The sequence below is a fragment of the Oncorhynchus kisutch genome, linkage group LG2 (assembly GCF_002021735.2).
Source record: "Oncorhynchus kisutch isolate 150728-3 linkage group LG2, Okis_V2, whole genome shotgun sequence".
Classification (NCBI taxonomy): domain Eukaryota; kingdom Metazoa; phylum Chordata; class Actinopteri; order Salmoniformes; family Salmonidae; genus Oncorhynchus; species Oncorhynchus kisutch.
Genome location: NC_034175.2, coordinates 17,259,301 through 17,277,870, shown reverse-complemented (window position 1 = coordinate 17,277,870; position 18,570 = coordinate 17,259,301). Strand labels below are relative to the sequence as shown.

The window sequence follows — 18,570 nt, the reverse complement described above, 5'->3', positions numbered from 1 at the left end:
GACACCTGACTCAAACAGCTCTCATTCGCTCCCCCTTCACAGTAGAAGCCTGAAACAAGGTTCTAAAGACTGTTGACATCTAGTGGAAGCCTTAGGAAGTGCAATATGACCCCATAGACACTGTATATTGGATAGGCAAAGACTTGAAAACCTACAAACCTCAGATTTCCCACTTCCTGGTTGGATTTTTTCTCAGGTTTTTGCCTGCCATATGAGTTATGTTATACTCAGACATCATTCAAACACTTTTAGAAACGTCAGAGTGTTTTCTATCCAAATCTACTAGTAATATGCATATTCTAGCTTTTGGGCCTGAGTAGCAGGCAGTTTACTCTGGGCACCTTATTATCCAAGCTACTTAATACTGCACCCCAGTCCAAAAGAAGTTAATGAAATATATCCATAGCATATCTATAGAGTATTCATGTCATGCTATGCAAGAGCTCATATTTAGGTATCTTAATAGATGCATCATTACAATGAAAGCGTAGTGTCATCATTATGGCTGTTCTCAAAAGTGTGCTTCTGCCATACCAGGGATAGTGAATATGCCTAAAGGCCAAGTCACGTTTTTAAAATGATGCTGGTCTGTAGAATGTACTAGACTCATTTCCCCCACTGTCCGGTATAGGCCTGTGACGACGATCTTCTCCTCCCCACTAAGGTGAATGAAGCATAAAGATCCCCACAGGATTGAATCATCAGGGTATATTTTACAGATCAAATTGTCTCGTTGATATCGTAACTCATTAACAGCCCTTCTCCACTTCAAAATGAGGCCTAAGTTGGTCGTACTGGTCTATAACGCACACATGAAGGTTTTTTGTATGCATTCTATGCAATCAAACCAAAGTCAAATATATTTCTCCATTCATACAGCATTTATAGCTAAGCACGTCATGGTAATTAACTGTGCAGTTTACCACTGAACACCAACATTAAAAGTCTATGTATGAATTCTATGCAGTCAATGTACTGTCATTTCTATTTTCCCATTCATAAAATAGCATAGGGGTTAAGAGCATTGGAACAGTAACCGAAAGGTCGCTGGTTCGAATCCCTGTGAAAAATCTGTCTGTACTCTTGAGCAAGGCACTTAACCCTAATTACTCCTGGAAGTAGTTCTGGAGAAGAGCGTCTGCTTAATGACTCAAATGTAAATGTTATATCAAAAAGAATACAGACACAATACAATGTTAAAGGTAATATGAATATTTTATTTAATTTTTTAAAATGTATCCTTTATTTAACTAGGCAAGTCAGTTAAGAACAAATTCTTATTTACAATGACGGCCTAGGAACAGTGGGTTAATAACTGCCTTGTTCAGGGGCAGAACAACACATTTTTACTTTGTCAGCTCAGGGATTCGAACTAACAACCTTGTGGTTCCTGGCCCAACACTCTAACCACTAGGCTACCTGCCACCCATGTAAATAATTGCTGAAGGCATTGTTGAAGAATCCTACTATTGACATTTTTCAGTTTAACTTTTCTTGAGTAGGTTTAACAAAGATTCATATTAAAAGCATTCACATTCAATTCCCCATTTTAGACATAGCAATAACTATTTTAGTGAGTAAAACGTACTAACACAGGGTGATAAAGCACTCAAGCATTTCACACTTATTCACTAATGTTGTAGCTAGCTAGCTAAGCCCCTGTGGCACACTGTCAACATGTTAATTGTCGTCAAACTCATGAAACATTCGGGTAATGTTATTTCACTATTTACATTGTACTTTGGCACATTACAGACCTTTTTAAAACAGGACAAGTTAAAAGACAGAAAACAGCTGTCACGCCCTGACCTGAGTATTCTTTGTTTTCTTTATATATTTTGGTTAGGTCAGGGTGTGACGAGGGTGGTATGTGTGTTTTGTCTCATCTAGGGTTTTGTACTGTCTAGGGGTTTTGTAGGTTCATGGGGTTGTTTACCATCTAGGTGTTTATGTAGGTCTATGGTTGCCTAGATTGGTTCTCAATTTCAGGCAGGTGTTTATTGTTGTCTCTGATTGGGAACCATATTTAGGCAGCCATCTTTGGGTATTTCGTGGGTTATTGTCTGTTATGTTGCATGTTAGCACTGTGTTCATTAGCAGTTACGTTCGTTTGTTGTTTTGTTAATTTGTTCAGTGTACTTCGTGTTTTTTTCGTCATCCATTAAACTATCCATTCACACCACGCTGAGCTTTGGTCTCCTCCATACGACGATCCAACAGACACTTTTGAAACGTCTATTGACAGTTGGAAAACTTGTTGACATTGCCAGGGGCTTAGCTAGCCTCTAGCTAGGATTACTAAATTAGTGAATAAGGGGGAAAAGCTAGCTAGCTTTACCACCTTGTGTTAGTACGTTTTACTCACTTAAAATACAGTGAGCTCCAAAAGTATTAGGACAGTGACACATTTTTTACAGCTAGTCTTTGCACAGGACTAAATCTCGCTTCCCCCATCCCTCTCACTATAACCTATATGAATTAGCATGGTGTCGTGGCCTTTCTGGTTAAATGTGCCTCTGTGTTCCCCTCAGCTGGCATCAATCAGCGCTGCGTTTGGTCCCACACAATGCAGCCCTTGACTGGGAACCTCCATTTGGCTCGGCTTGGCAGGGCGGCCCTTTTTATCAATACACACCAATCTTTACTAGCAAATTCACCCCTTTGAAAGTCAGTTTCCTCTAGAGGTTTTCTTTGGGAGGAGTTGGGGGGGTGGGGGTCGAGACGTTTGTTTAACGTTTGGCTGAGTGACATGGTTGCCGGGGAGATGGAAGTGGTTGGGGGGACTGGAGGGTTAATGGTTACGTGGGGGTGTTTGGCTTACAGTGCCGCAGTACTCCCTGTGTGGTGTGTGCGTGCGTGCAGCACAGGAGGCTACTGAGGGAGGACGACTCATAATAATGACTAGAATGGAATGAATGAACATGGAAACCATGTGTTTGTGTTTCCATACCATTCCATTAATTCCGTACCAGCCATGACTAGGAGCCCGTCCTCCCCAGTGAAGGCTCCACCTGTGGTGTGCAGATAAACAGTTGTGTGCTGTCCAACACACCGTACTGTACTACTCTCCCACTAGCCTACATGCACCACTATAGGGTTGGTTTTACTTTCCCTCTAGATTCCAGTGCATTCATGAATCGAGGTGCTCTCCCATGGTGAAACTGAAAACTGAGTTGAACCCCAACTCTTACCTGCAGTTTGCCATTAGTCACACATCCACAGACAGGATATTCTCACTCTTTCCTTTCCCCTCCTCTTGACTTCCCCTCCTCTCTTATTTCTCTCCTCTGACGTGCCTTCTCTTGTTCTGTTCACCTTCATCCATCTTCTTCTGTCATCGCTCGTTCATGTTGTCCCCCTCATCCGTCCCATAAATGGAAGCATTGACCTCCGGTTCAGGTTAAACTCTCAGACCACACCTAGAGACGCTGCAGAGCCACCTCCCTCTCATTACTCATTCACATGGCTTACGGAGTTGACTTTGGCTTACGGAGTTTACTGATGAGTTACGGAGTTGACTTGTAGAGAATGTTACTGATGAGTTACGGAGTTGACTTGTAGAGAATGTTACTGATGAGTTACGGAGTTGACTTGTAGAGAATGTTACTGATGAGTTACGGAGTTGACTTGTAGAGAATGTTACTGATGAGTTACGGAGTTGACTTGTAGAGAATGTTACTGATGAGTTACGGAGTTGACTTGTAGAGAACGTCTTCTATGGCTCCAGGAGATGGATTAACATGAATGACTTGGATGAGTCCCTGTGTTGACCCTGAAGCCTTGTTTCCATTGGCACTTTAAATCAGGGCCCCATTCAATCACTTATCATTCTAGTGGACAACAGGAAACTAATTGCTTGTATAAAGTACCTTTGCGTTACGGAGTTGACACTTGATTCAGAGTTGCTTAGATAAGTTGCTTCTGGTGAATGACAGCAGGCCCTGACTCTCTCTCTCTCTCTCTCTCTCTCTCTCTCTCTCTCTCTCTCTCTCTCTCTCTTTCTCTTTCTCTTTCTCTTCTCTCTCTCTCTGTCAGGTGATAGCGTTGGCAGATGCAGCGGAGGAGAACCGGGCATGTCTGAATCAGGCGTTTGTCCGTCTGCGCAGCGCCACCCACCTCCTCATCCTCCTGGTCTCCCTGTGGCAGGGCCTCAACACAGAGCAAAACGCCATCCTGGAGGCTACGCTGTTACCCCTGCTACAGGACACACCACAGCTGGTGAGACACACACACTGTTACCCCTGCTACAGGACACACCACAGCTGCTGGGAAAACACACACGCGCACACACACACACACACATTGCTTTCTCTCTCTCTCTCCCCATCTGACTCCTGGCTGCTTGACCCAAGTCTCCCCCTCTGACCCTGGAGAATAAACACAAAGTACCTCAGTGATCTGTCCTGAAGCCCCTAAGTGGTTCTGCTACCACACACTCTCTCTCAGGTGCCACTGAATATACTCCTGGCAGCTCCACAGAGGATGAGGATGGTATTACTGACCTGTGTGTGAAGAGAAGAGTTCTATCTAGACGGAGTGAATGTAATCGGGACAATGGAGAGGAGACGAATAGGCCTGATTCCAAACCACAATGTACACCCTTCCCTCTCACCCTCACAGATATACAGGGAGTAGTGATGTTTCCTCCCACAGGCCTCCAATAGGCTAGTGAAGTTTCAGATAGTGTAGCTTTGAACTGGAGCCTGTATTCAGCCCTGATGTCCCTTTGGTCAAGGAAGGCTATGGCAGTGAGAATGCGGTAGGGGGGGTGAGGGGGACATTTTCTGAGAGGGCCAGAGGGGTCTTGTTCGGTTGTGTATATGTGTCACAGGGGAGTTGTTCTGTTAGCAATTTAGACTCACATAAACAAGTGTGTTGAGAGAAGCCCTCCATGAGTCCACGTGATACGACGACAGATTTCTGCTCCCATAGAGACCGAAAGTGTGTGTGTGCTCTCACCAGTTGTGGTGTGTGTGAGTGAGTGACAGTCAGTCAGTCAGTCAGTCGTTCCATAGCCCGTGTGTCTGTTAGTGTTTCCACTGTGATTAAACGCATGACATCTCATCATCACACAGGTTAGAGGTGTGTCTATATACAGTCCTCTCTATTTACCCAATTTCACACCAAATACCCCCACTGCCCCTTCAAGAGAGACATAGGGACAGGTTGCTAACACACACACACACATCTGCAAACACAACCTCACTGTGATAGACACCCCCTTACACGCATACACACACTTTGTCTTTCATTTACCACACACACAGTAAACACGCCCGAGAGCACACATCCGAGCAGACATCCAGTCAGCCTGCACCTGATGAGGCCCCAGAGAGATGGAGTCACTGAGAGTGGGAGTATGTATGTATTTCGGTGTTTGTTGTTGTGGTTGCTCTTGTGAATGGGATTAAGTTAATGAAAGGTCATTAGGGTCAGGCCCGCTGCATTAGCCCATACGTGTGGAGAGATGGGCTATTCTAGGAAACACTACTCACACTGGACAGAAATAAAGATAACGTACTGTATGGAAAGGACCAGGCCAGGAGCTAATAGGAGCATCTGACACACATACATGAGGGTGTGTGTGCGTGCGGGATAGATTTATGTGTGAGTCAGAGATTGTCTTTGGCCCCTCGTCTCACCTATTTGACCTCTTTTTTTAGAATTTTTTTTCATCTCCGGTGAGGTCGTCACAGGTGAACGAGATTCCCTTTCCCCACGGACGCTCCCAGGACTGGAATTCCAATTGGGATAAGTCCTTGGAATTCTGTGGATTGGAATAAGGCTTCTGTGAAGGATTGGGAGGAGTGGATGGATTAGAGAAGAGAGAATAGAAGTAGGTGGGAATGAGAAACGGAGAGAGAAAGAGGCTCTAGATAATGACCTGTGCAACTGGGCTGATTAAACAAGGAAGAGGGGAAGGGGGAGCGCTCCGCTGTTCTCCCTGTTCCCCCACGACTGTGTGGCTTTGCACGACACCAACTCCATCATCAAGTCTGCTGACGACACCACGGTTGTAGGCCTGATAACCAACCACGACAAGTCAGCCTATAGGGAGGAGGTAAGTGAACTGGCATTGTGGTGCCAGGACACCAACCCCTCAATGTCAGCAAAACAAAGGAGTTGATTGTTGACTTCAGGAAGCAGAGAGAACATTCCCCGATCCACATCAACAGGACTGCAGTAGATAGAGTCAGCAGTTTTTATGTTCCTCGGGGTGGTTGATGGGCAGCTCTCGAGGGGAACTGGGCTGGTGGCCGAGAAGTCAGGTTACTGGTACGGTTCCCCGAATCGTCTGTTTGGGGGATCTGTCCTTGTGGCCTTGGCCTGGGCACTTGACCCTTGTTGCTCCTTGGGTCGCTCTAGATGGGAGTCTCTGCTGGATGACAGAAAGTCATTTTCAGCAGCTTCACTGCAGTTTATATATAATAAAGAAGTTCCTTGGGGTCCACGTAACAGAGGGACATGGACCAACAACGCCACCATTCTTGTCAAGAGGGCGCAACAGCGTCTCTACTTCCTAAAGGCAGCTGAAGAAATTCAGCATGCCACCCTGGGTCCTGTCCAAATACTACCATCGAGAGCGTCCTGACCGTTTACTACTGCGAATACTGAACAATTTAAACACCTTCTCCCCAATCCCCCCTTTTTCTGATACATGTGTACATATTGGGATATACATTGTGCCTTCCTGTATTATACTTATGCTAAAATGTTTATTCTACTGAGCCATTCGTATTCTTATCTTTTAATGTTGTTGTATTGTTGAAGGAACATGCAAGTAAGCAGGTTCTACACCTGCATTGCTTGCTGTTTGGGGTTTTAGGCTGGGTTTCTGTACAGCACTTTGAGATATCAGCTGATGTACGAAGGGCTATATAAATAAATTTGATTTGATTTGAAGTAAGCATTATGTTGGGAAACCTAATCAGTTACACAACTGAATGCAGTCAGCTGAAATGTGTCTTCCACATTTAACCCAGAGAGGTGCGGGTGGCTTGTTTGGGGTTAACTGCTTTGCTCAAGAGCAGAACAGCAGATTTTTCCACCTTGGGGATTTGAACCAGCGACTTTTCAGTTACTGGCACAACGCTCTTAACCGCTAGTCCACCTGCCACAGTATACTATGGGTAGCCTGCACATGCGACTAATAAAACTAGAAACTTGAGAGTGAAGTTTCTCTCTTGTCGTCTCTTATCCTTCATGACCACTGATCCATAGCCTCTCTTTGCCGCAGTAAAACAGGAGGGAAGAAGGTAAGGGGGAGAAGAGAGGAGGGTCACAGGAAACTCATCTCTCTGGTAATTGACGGGGCGCTCGTTTAGCTTGGCCCGACCCAGCAGATTGATGCGGCCAACCAGAACAACCTCCTTCTCCCCCTATTTTTTTTCTTACACTTGTTCTCGCTCTCCGTTTCTTTCCCTCGCTCTCCGTTTCTTTCCCTCGCTCTCCGTTTCTCTCCCTCGCTCTCCGTTTCTTTCCCTCGCTCTCCGTTTCTTTCCCTCGCTCTCCGTTTCTTTCCCTCGCTCTCCGTTTCTCTCCCTCGCTCTCCGTTTCTTTCCCTCGCTCTCCGTTTCTTTCCCTCGCTCTCCGTTTCTTTCCCTCGCTCTCCGTTTCTTTCCCTCGCTCTCCGTTTCTTTCCCTCGCTCTCCGTTTCTTTCCCTCGCTCTCCGTTTCTTTCCCTCGCTCTCCGTTTCTTCCCTCGCTCTCCGTTTCTTTCCCTCGCTCTCCGTTTCTTTCCCTCGCTCTCTGTTTCTTTCCCTCGCTCTCCGTTTCTTTCCCTCGCTCTCCGTTTCTTTCCCTCGCTCTCCGTTTCTTTCCCTCGCTTTCCACTCTGCTGTGAATAGAGCTGCTGACTCTTAATGTCTCAGTTCTATTCCTGCTCCCGTCCTCCCTGAAGTTTACATTACTAGAAACTAGTACTAGAAACCTCTCTACCGCTCGCCTTTTCCTCCTCCCCCACACTTCCCTCTCTCCATATGTCTCGCTAGCTGTCTCTTCATTTCTTCTTCTCTTGATGGAAAAGGAGGAGTATTGTCAGGAGTTGAGTACAATGTTCATTTGACTGTGTTAGTAATGAATTGCAAAATGCACAGAAAGGGGAGCTAACCACTCATACAATGAAAAAGGATGAGATACGGTTTGCTTTTACATCAGGTCATATGTGGAACTACTAAAGTATTAAATTATATCAAATATCTGCCTGTGACAATAAATATTTCTGGATTAGTCGGGGATTTGATTCTATAGAAATGATTTTGCTTTGCTTGGCTCACAGCATGACGTTGTATTTCCAGTCTCTTCTCATGCCTGGTCTTTAAATTACTTTTCCAGTCAAGTTGAGCATGTCAACTTTGAGGGATTACTGTCTGAACCTTTGTCAGTCCCTATGGGAGTCCTTCAGTGCTCTATATTAGGCCCCATTCTGTTATCCATAGTCACAAGTTATTTTGAAATCGCAACTGGGATTTCCACAATGTGCCTTGTCAGAGGGGAAGTGACCTCTATTTATTAGCAGACAAAAAGACTTCTCCGTTCCCTCCCTCGCTTCTTGTTCTCCTGACCTTCACTTTCTCTTAATCACAAACAAAGATGTCCAAGGTCATCCTCAGCATGCAAGATATCCATTATCACTCTACCATATGATTTGCCACTTGGGCCCAGTTCCAAACCCATTGCTGTGCCCTTCACTGCCCTTCATTTCAAATTGAAATTGAGAAGCCAGGTAGCCGGGCGGTTAAGCGCGTTGGGCCAGTAACTGAAAGGTCGCTGGTTCGAATCCCCGAGCTGACTAGGTAGAAAATCTGTGCCCTTGAGCAAAGCATAACCCTAATTAAGTAAATGTATATCCTAATATTGTTACCCAGCTGGTGAAATCTGTACTGTTAGTCCAGTTCAACATGTTGGGGGTCCTGATAGCGTGTTGAAAGTTATTGTTTCAGTGTGAGTTGAGATTTATGTTCTACTGCCTTCTTCCTCAATAGTCTCCCTTTCTCTCGCTGCTTTCTCTCCCCCTTTATATTTCTCTCTCCATTTCATTCTCCTTTTTCTCTCCTTTCCTCTCTCTCTCCATATCATTCTTTTTTTCCTCCTCTCTCTCTCTAATGTCAGGTCTCTTCCCTGTCATCATCATTATGGGTCTGATTACCTGTCATTAGGGCTCATTAGAGGCCTATCAGCATGGCAGCAGGGGGGCAGCCTCAGCCCCACACCCTGGCTGCCTGTCAACACCCCCACAGCCCAGCTCGGTCTGGCGGGGGGGGGGGGGGGGGGGGGGTGGCGCGAGGGATGTGTCCGTGTGTATGAGAGATGGTCAGACAAGATAATTTTCTCTTTCTCCGGGAGAGGCAATTGGATTGAATGGTAATTGGTGCTGTTTCACGTCTGAGGGATTCACATTATTGACTCGTCTGCGGGGTGAATTTTGTATCTGCTCTCTGTGTTTCTGCTCATCTGTGTAGAAACAGTATACGGTTTTGTGTGTGTGTGTGTGGCTGGCGCACGTATGTATTGCCACACAATACCGCATGCCTATGCCGGCGTGTTTGTCGTGATACCTGTGTGTGTGTGTGTGTGTGTGTGTGTGTGTGTGTGTGTGTGTGTGTGTGTGTGTGTGTGTGTGTGTGTGTGTGTGTGTGTTTCTCACACACAGAAGGGATCAGGCAGTGTTTATGCTAGACTGGGATGGAACAGACTCGTACAGTAGTAGCTAGATAAACAGACTGTCTCGGCCTGTAAATACTACAGTTGTACATGGTAGTACATCATCCTGGACACAGGGGGCACTATGCATTCAAGGCCAGACTATTGGGTTGTGACGTCTGCCAGACAGGGTGCATCTCAATAGTCAGAAGTCACTTCCTCTCGTTGTATGATTTATTCCTCTTTCCTGGAAATCTGATCTGAATCTCACTTATACATGTATGGACCACATGTATGGACCACATGTATGGACCACATGCCCAGCTTCTCTCTTTCTCCCTGTTGTTTTGTCTCTGTCACTTTTTGTTCTCTCACTCTTTTCGATCACTGTCTATTGTTCTCTGCCTTCTTTCCCCATTTCCTACTTTGCTCTCCCTAACCCCCCTGTCTCATATGTTCGAATAACAGAATACCTGTCTCTGTGTGTGTGTGTCTCTCTCTCTCTCAGGGTTGGGAGGAGAGTGTGGACGCGGCCGTGTCTCACCTCCTGAGGACCTGTCTGTCTCGCAGCCCTAAGGATCAGGCCCTGTCTCTGTCCACCTCCCAGCTCAACATGCCCAAAGACACGGTCCGCCTGAAGAAGCACATCACCCTGCTGTGTGACCGTCTGGGCAAGGGTGGACGGCTGTCCCTGGCCTCCGAGGCCAACGTACCCACACCAGTCATGATGCCAGGTGAGAGAGGGGAAGAGTGTTTGTGTGTCTCTCAGTCTGTGTGTGTGTGTGTGTGTGTGTGTGTGTGTGTGTGTGTGTGTGTGTGTGTGTGTGTGTGTGTGTGTGTGTGTGTGTGTGAGAAAAAGCAGTTTCTCTTCATTAGTGTTCAGTATAGCCTTTAATGATGCCATTAACCCCTTCCTCTGAGAATGCCTAATAAATCCTGTCCCACTGAGGTGTGTGTGTGCACGCTCTGTCTGTTGTTCCAGTGTTAACCCCTGGCTGTGAGAATGTCTAGTAAACACTATTCCCCTGGTAAAGGTGTTATGGTTGGAGAGAAGAGCACATGTCTCAATCATAGCCCTGTTTATGGCCTTCACACACTCTCAAGCCTACAGTGGTGTGTGTGTGGGTGCCCAACCACCACCCCCATGGTTCATTGAGTTCTAACAAAAGTGTGTGTTTGTGTCTGAACCTCCTTAAGCAGGCCAAATCTCTCTCTCTCCCTCTCTCGCTCTCTCGCTTTCTCTCTCGCTCTCTCGCAGTCACCCCTCACACGTATAAGTGTGTTGATGACAAATCAACTCGACCATTTCCCTTCAGTAGTTCTCTCCCTAGTTTCCACCCCATCAAACACAGCAGTTGATTAATGCGAGATGTTTAATATGATATATGAGGACTGTTGATGGACACAGGGGCAGTATTGTGAAGCGATAGGTAGCCACCAGTCAGACTAATGAATATGGACACAGTGGAGGGAGGAAATATTAACCATGGTTTTCCAGTTGAAAACCTCCCGCTCCGACAAATAGAAGAATTAGTTGCCTTTATTGAGTGCTTTACGCATTCATGCTTTGTAATTAATTCACGACATGGATATGGGTTCTTGACCCAGAATACTTTGAGAGTTCTGGGATGGTGTAGTTGTATTTTGTAATTAATTCACGACATGCATATGGGTTCTTGACCCAGAATACTTTGAGAGTTCTGGGATGGTGTAGTTGTATTTTGTAATTAATTCACGACATGCATATGGGTTCTTGACCCAGAATACTTTGAGAGTTCTGGGATGGTGTAGTTGTATTTTGTAATTAATTCACGACATGCATATGGGTTCTTGACCCAGAATACTTTGAGAGTTCTGGGATGGTGTAGTTGTATTTTGTAATTAATTCACGACATGCATATGGGTTCTTGACCCAGAATACTTTGAGAGTTCTGGGATGGTGTAGTTGTATTTTGTAATTAATTCACGACATGGATATGGGTTCTTGACCCAGAATACTTTGAGAGTTCTGGGATGGTGTAGTTGTATTTTGATGTTGTTAAGCTTGACATTGTTTGTCGTTAGCCTTACAGTACACAACGCTGCCATGGTAGTGGCGTAGATGGGTCTTTGATAGTTATGACAACTTAGGCAGCTTATGCAGTAGCTTGGGACTGTTACTGTATGGATGTGGGCAGTAAACCAGAAAAGTCGCAATAGTGTGTGTTATTTGGGACTACTGGAGGTATCCCTTATATGATGTCCATCCAGGGTGTGTGTGTCTGTGTCAGAGTTCTACACAGCTGTTTATGGAGATATCCGACATCAGGCCAGCCCGACCCACCCTCAAAGTATTGTTCCGAGAGCCGATCCGTGACCCACCAAATTCTATCCAATTTATGTCATTGTTTTCATGACTCCGTAGTAGTATGCTATTATTCCCCTTCCCTGCATGAATGAATTTGTCTGGATGTCTATTCAACATTTGTGTAAAAGGAAACCATGCCATGAATTAAGAACGACGTTGACGACGCAAATCGCTTTAAGAATAATAGCATTCTAATGAGCCTTTTTAACTACTGAAAGCCTATAGACGACATAACAAAACGAGATCTTTATATTTAATATCGTTTCGATAATCAAATCGTTTAAATGAAACTTAAATAAACAATTGATCTACACACAATACCCCATAATGACAAAGCTAAAAAACTAGATTTTAGATATGTTTGCAAATGTATTAAAAATACAAATATTTTTTTTATATCCATAAGTATTCAGTCCCTTGGCTATGAGACTTGTAATTGAGCTCAGGGTGCATCCTGTTTCCATTGATCATCCTTGAGATGTTTCTACAACTTGACTGGAGTCCCTGTGGTAAATTCAATTGATTGAACTTGATTTGGAAAGGTACACACCTGTCTATATACAGTAAGGTCCCACAGTTGACAGTGCATGTCAGAGCAAAAACCAAGCAATGAAGTCGAAGGAACTGTCCGTATAGTTCAGAGACAGGATTGTGTCTAGGCACAGATCTGGGGAAGGGTACCAAAAAATGTCTGCAGCATTGAATATCCCCAAGAACACAGTGGCCTCCACCTTTCATTCTTTTTAAAAACCTTTTCTCCCCAATTCCGTGATATCCAATTGGTAGTTAGTTAGTTAGTCCCATCGCTGCTACTCCCGTACGGACTCGGGAGAGGTGAAGGTCGAAAGCCATGTGTCCTCCGAAAACACGACCCTGCCAAGCTGCACTGACTCTTGACACACTGCTCGCTTAACCCGGACAACTGGCAACTGTGTCAGCGTGCACGCGCCCCGGCCCGCCACAGGAGTCGCTAGAGCACGATGGGACACGGACATCCCGGCCGGCCAAACCCTCCCCTAACCTGGACGACAGGTTAACTAGGCAAGTCAGTTAAGAACAAATTCTTACTTTCAATGACGGCCTAGTAACAGTGGGTTTACTGCCTTGTTCAGGGGCAGAATGACAGATTTTTACCTTGTCAGCTCGGGAATTCGATCTTGCAACCTTCTGGTTACTAGTCCAACGCTCTAACCACTAGGCTACCTGCTGCCCCATGGGTCTCCCAGTCGTGACCAGCTGTGACACAGCCCGGGACCAAATGTGGATCTGTAGTGACACCTCAAGCACTGCAATGCAGTGCCTTAGACCGCTGCGCTACTCGGGAGGCCTGGCCTCTACCATTCTTAAATGGAAGAAGTTTGGAACCACCAAGACTCTTCCTAGAGCTGGCCACCTGGCCAAACTGCGCAATCGGGGGAGAAGAGCCTTGGTCATGGAGGTGAGCAAGAACCTGATGGTCACTCTGACAGAGCTCCAGGGTTCCTCTGTGGAGATGGGAGAACCTTCCAGAAGAACAACCATCTCTGCAGCATTCAACCAATAAGGTCTTTATGGTTGAGTGACCACTCCCCAGTAATTGGCACATGACAGCCCACTTGGAGTTTCCCAAAAGGCAGCTAAAAGACTCTCTGACCGTGAGAAACAAGATTCTCTGGTCTGAAGAAACCAAGATGGAACTATTTGGCCTGAATGTCAAGTGTCACATCTGGAGGAAAGCAGGCACCACTCATCACCTGGCCAATACCATCCCTACGGTGAAGCATGGTGGTGGCAGCATCATGCTGTGGGGATGTTTTTCACTGGCAGGGACTTGGAGACTAGTCAGGATCAAGGGAAAGATGAACAGAGCAAAATAGAGATCCTTGATTAAAACCTGCTCCAGAGTCCAACGGACATCAGACTGTGGGTGAATGTTCACCGTCCATCAGTACAACGACACCACTAAGCACACAGCCAAGACAACGCAGGAGTGGCTTCAGGACAAGTCTCTGAATGTCCTTGAGCGGCCCAGCCAGAGCACAAACTTGAACCAGATCAAACATCTCTGGAGAGAGTTGAAAACAGCTGTGCAGGGACACTCCCCATCCAACCTGACAGAGCTTGAGACGATCTGCAGAGAAGAATCGGAGAAACTCCCCAAATACAGGTGTGCCAAGCTTTTAGCGTCAAACCCAAGAAGACTAATCGCTGCCAATGGTGCTTCAACAAGGTACTGAGTAAAGGGTCTGAATACTTATGTAAATGTAATATTTCAGTTGTTTTTTAAGACATTTGCAACAAATGCTTTGTCATTATTGGGTATTGTGTATACATTGAGGAAAAAACAACATAACTAATTTTAGAATAAGGCTGTAACGTAACAAAATGTGAAAAAAGTGAAGGGGTCTGAATACTTCCGAATGCACAGTAGGCTGCAAAAATAGGCTACATTTATTTAATAGGCTATTATATGGATATTCACATTTTTACTAGCCGCACCGGTTTACACTTTATATGGCCTGCGTATGTTCTAAATAAACAAAAGCCTGAATTAACGCAGGCTAATAATTAACTGATATTTAATTGAATTATCATAAACAATTTCCTGCTTGCACTTTTTGCCGGCTGTATATCCATCTACCGGTTTGTTGTCCTTACGAACCGGGGATTTCACTCACGCAGCATCTGTTTTCACGATGATGTAGCCTATTCCTCCATCATAACCTTTCTTTTTATTTCTTTAGTTAGTCCTATGTTACCCATTTTCGCGTGAGCTAGGCTAGCCAGAGAAAGTCAACTTGGCATTGCCTATTCTCACGTGGGGGGGAGGGAACAAAAGCTCTGCACCTAGATGAATTAGAATGTTTCAGCACCGCATAAATAATGGACAGTTCCCTGCTCCACACTCTCTCAATACGTCCCTGCTCCACACTCTCTCAATACGTCCCTGCTCCACACTCTCTCAATACGTCCCTGCTCCACACTTTCTCAATACGTGCCTGCTCCATACTCTCTCAATACGTCCCTGCTCCACACTCTCTCAATACGTCCCTGCTCCACACTCTCTCAATACGTGCCTGCTCCACACTCTCTCAATACGTGCCTGCTCCACACTCTCTCAATACGTCCCTGCTCCACACTCTCTCAATACGTCCCTGCTCCACACACTCTCAATACGTCCCTGCTCCACACTCTCTCAATATGTCCCTGCTCCACACTCTCTCAATTACGTCCCTGCTCCACACTCTCTCAATACATCCCTGCTCCACACTCTCTCAATACATCCCTGCTCCACACTCTCTCAATACGTCCCTGCTCCACACTCTCTCAATACGTCCCTGCTCCAAACTCTCTCAATACGTCCCTGCTCCACACTCTCTCAATACGTCCCTGCTCCACACTCTCTCAATACGTCCCTGCTCCACACTCTCTCAATACGTCCCTGCTCCACACTCTCTCAATACGTCCCTGCTCCACACTCTCTCAATACGTCCCTGCTCCACACTCTCTCAATACGTCCCTGCTCCACACTCTCTCAATACGTCCCTGCTCCACACTCTCTCAATACGTTCATGGCTGGAAGCCTCGCCGTTCACAGAATGAAATTCTCAACACAATTTTTTTTTGTGGTGTGTATCCGACCTGATGCAGAACAGTAGTGTGTGTGTGTGTGTGTGTGTCAAGAGTATTGAGCGGACAGGATCCATGTCGTCCGGTCTCTTTCCTTTCACTGTTGTTCTGCTGCCAAAACACACACACACACACACACACACACATACACAGAGCGAGAGAGTCAAGCGACTCCTGTATGACCAAAGCCCTGTCACTCTTTATGTAAACAGTCATTTGTTACAAACCCCAAAGATGTTGCTGTTTCAATCGGCTGTAAACGCAAAAGTTGTTTACGTTTCCAACAACACTGGCGGCAACAGTCTCCCACGGAGACTGGGCACGCACGCACGCTCACACACACACGCAAGCCCCACTTCATGGCCTTGCAGTACACCCTATTCCAGGCATTGTATAAAAATGGATGGATGGATAGGATTTGTAGTTTGTATGAACTTCCCACTACCAATACTGTGTGGGACCTGACAGTTGAAAAAACACATACAGTACACAGACACAAATGTACTGTACTCCCTGATAGAGCCTATTTGTGCTTATACAGTGCCTTGCGAAAGTATTCGGCCCCCTTTGCGACCTGCTTTTCTTCAGCAGGGACAGGGAAGATGGTTAAAATTGATGGGAAGATGGATGGAGCCAAATACAGGACCATTCTGGAAGAAAACCTGATGGAGTCTGCAAAAGACCTGAGACTGGGACGGAGATTTGTCTTCCAACAAGACAATGATCCAAAACAAGAAAAGCAGGCCCAAACCATGATGCTGCCACCACCATGTTTGACAGTGGGGATGGTGTGATCAGGGTGATGAGCTGTGTTGCTTTTACGCCAAACATAACGTTTTGCATTATTGCCAAAAAGTTCAATTTTGGTTTCATCTGACCAGAGCACCTTCTTCCACATGTTTGGTGTGTCTCCCAGGTGGCTTGTGGCAAACTTTAAACGACACTTTTTATGGATATCTTTAAGAAATGGCTTTCTTCTTGCCACTCTTCCATAAAGGCCAGATTTGTGCAATATACGACTGATTGTTGTCCTATGGACAGAGTCTCCCACCTCAGCTGTAGATCTCTGCAGTTCATCCAGAGTGATCATGGGCCTCTTGGCTGCATCTCTGATCAATCTTCTCCTTGTATGAGCTGAAAGTTTAGAGGGACGGCCAGGTCTTGGTAGATTTGCAGTGGTCTGATACTCCTTCCATTTCAATATTATCGCTTGCACAGTGCTCCTTGGGATGTTTAAAGCTTGGGAAATCTTTTTGTATCCAAATCCGGCTTTAAACTTCTTCACAACAGTATCTCGGACCTGCCTAGTGTGTTCCTTGTTCTTCATGATGCTCTCTGCGCTTTTAACGGACCTCTGAGACTATCACAGTGCAGGTGCATTTATACGGAGACTTGATTACACACAGGTGGATTGTATTTATCATCATTAGTCATTTAGGTCAACATTGGATCATTCTGAGATCCTCACTGAACTTCTGGAGAGAGTTTGCTGCACTGTAGTGCAGTAAAGTAAAGGGGCTGAATAATTTTGTACGCCCAATTTTTCAGTTTTTGATTTGTTAAAAAAGTTTGAAATATCCAATAAATGTCGTTCCACTTCATGATTGTGTCCCACTTGTTGTTGATTCTTCACAAAAAAATACAGTTTTATATCTTTATGTTTGAAGCCTGAAATGTGGCAAAAGGTCGCAAAGTTCAAGGTGGCCGAATACTTTCGCAAGGCACTGTATTTGTGCCTGAAGGATATACAGAATATTTTCTCTCTTATGACACACACACATACTTGTAAGATGTGTAGATTCCTGTCTCCGGTCTCCAGCTCACCCTCTCCTTACCCGAACCTGTGTCTCGCTCTGATGACATCACCTGGGCGGCCTGCTGAGATGCTGGTTGTAAACAGCTGCTCTTGGCCCTTGCTCTCTGTCTCTCACGCACGCACGCACACACACACACGCACACATACACCCTGTCAGCAGCACCTGATGGTATCAGTTCAGTCTGTACTGTTTATCACATGGCCTTCAATACTCAGAACTGTTAGCTTTGCTCTGTCATTAGGTCAAATGTTGGGCTGCTTTACAATATGGCTGTGGATTTGGTGTTGTGGGTGTAATGTTGCTCTCTCTCCCTTGTATCTCTCTGTCTCTCTTGTTTACTCTATCCATGTCTGTCAGTAAGCATAGCTTAAGGTCTCTCTACTTGAGATTCATCACAGAATGAACTAGATGTCGTGGCCTTCTTGTTTTGTGTGTTTTCACTGTACATTTATTTCAGTGTGTGTATGCATGTGTTTATACATACAGTTGAAGTTGGAAGTTAACATACACCTTAGCCAAATACATTTAAACTCAGTGTTTCATAATTCCTGACATTTAATCGTAGTTAAAATTCCCTGTATTAGGTCAGTTAGGATCACAACTTTATTTTAAGAATGTGAAATGTCAGAATAATAGTAGAGAATTATTTATTTCAGCTATTATTTATTTCATCACATTCCCAGTGGGTCAGAAGTTTACTTACACGCAATTAGTATTTGGTAGCATTGCCTTTAAAATTGTTTAACTTGTGTCACATATTTTGGGTTGCCTTCCACAAGCTTTCCACAATAAGTTGGGTGAATTTTGGCCCATTCCTCCTGACAGAGCTGATGTAACTGAGTCAGGTTTGGTAGACCTCCTTGCTCACACACTCTTTTTCAGTTCTTCCCACAATTGAGGTCAGAGCTTTGTGATGGCCACTCCAATACCTTGACTTTGTTGTCCTTATGCAACTTTGGAAGTATGCTTGGGGTCAAGCCTTAACTTCCTGTATTAAGTTGTTGCTTCAATGTATCCACATAATTTTCCCCCTCATGATGCCATCTATTTTGTGAAGTACACCAGTCCCTACTGCAGCAAAGCTCCCCCACAACATGATGCTGCCACCCCTGTGCTTCACGGTTGGGATGGTGTTCTTCGGCTTGCAAGCCTCCC

At 45.3% G+C, this 18,570-nt stretch overlaps 1 protein-coding gene across 3 annotated transcripts in view; it reads left to right on the top strand.

The window, feature by feature from the left end:
• The window catches only part of bbs9 (Bardet-Biedl syndrome 9), a 214,801-nt gene that overhangs the window by 88,931 nt on the left and 107,300 nt on the right, over positions 1-18,570 (top strand). For all 3 annotated transcript variants that reach the window (XM_031789181.1, XM_031789165.1, XM_031789175.1), the window contains 2 exons: positions 4,036-4,218; positions 10,151-10,376. In XM_031789181.1, the coding sequence (XP_031645041.1) occupies positions 4,036-4,218; positions 10,151-10,376 (409 nt within the window). The remainder of the gene's footprint in view (positions 1-4,035; positions 4,219-10,150; positions 10,377-18,570) is intronic.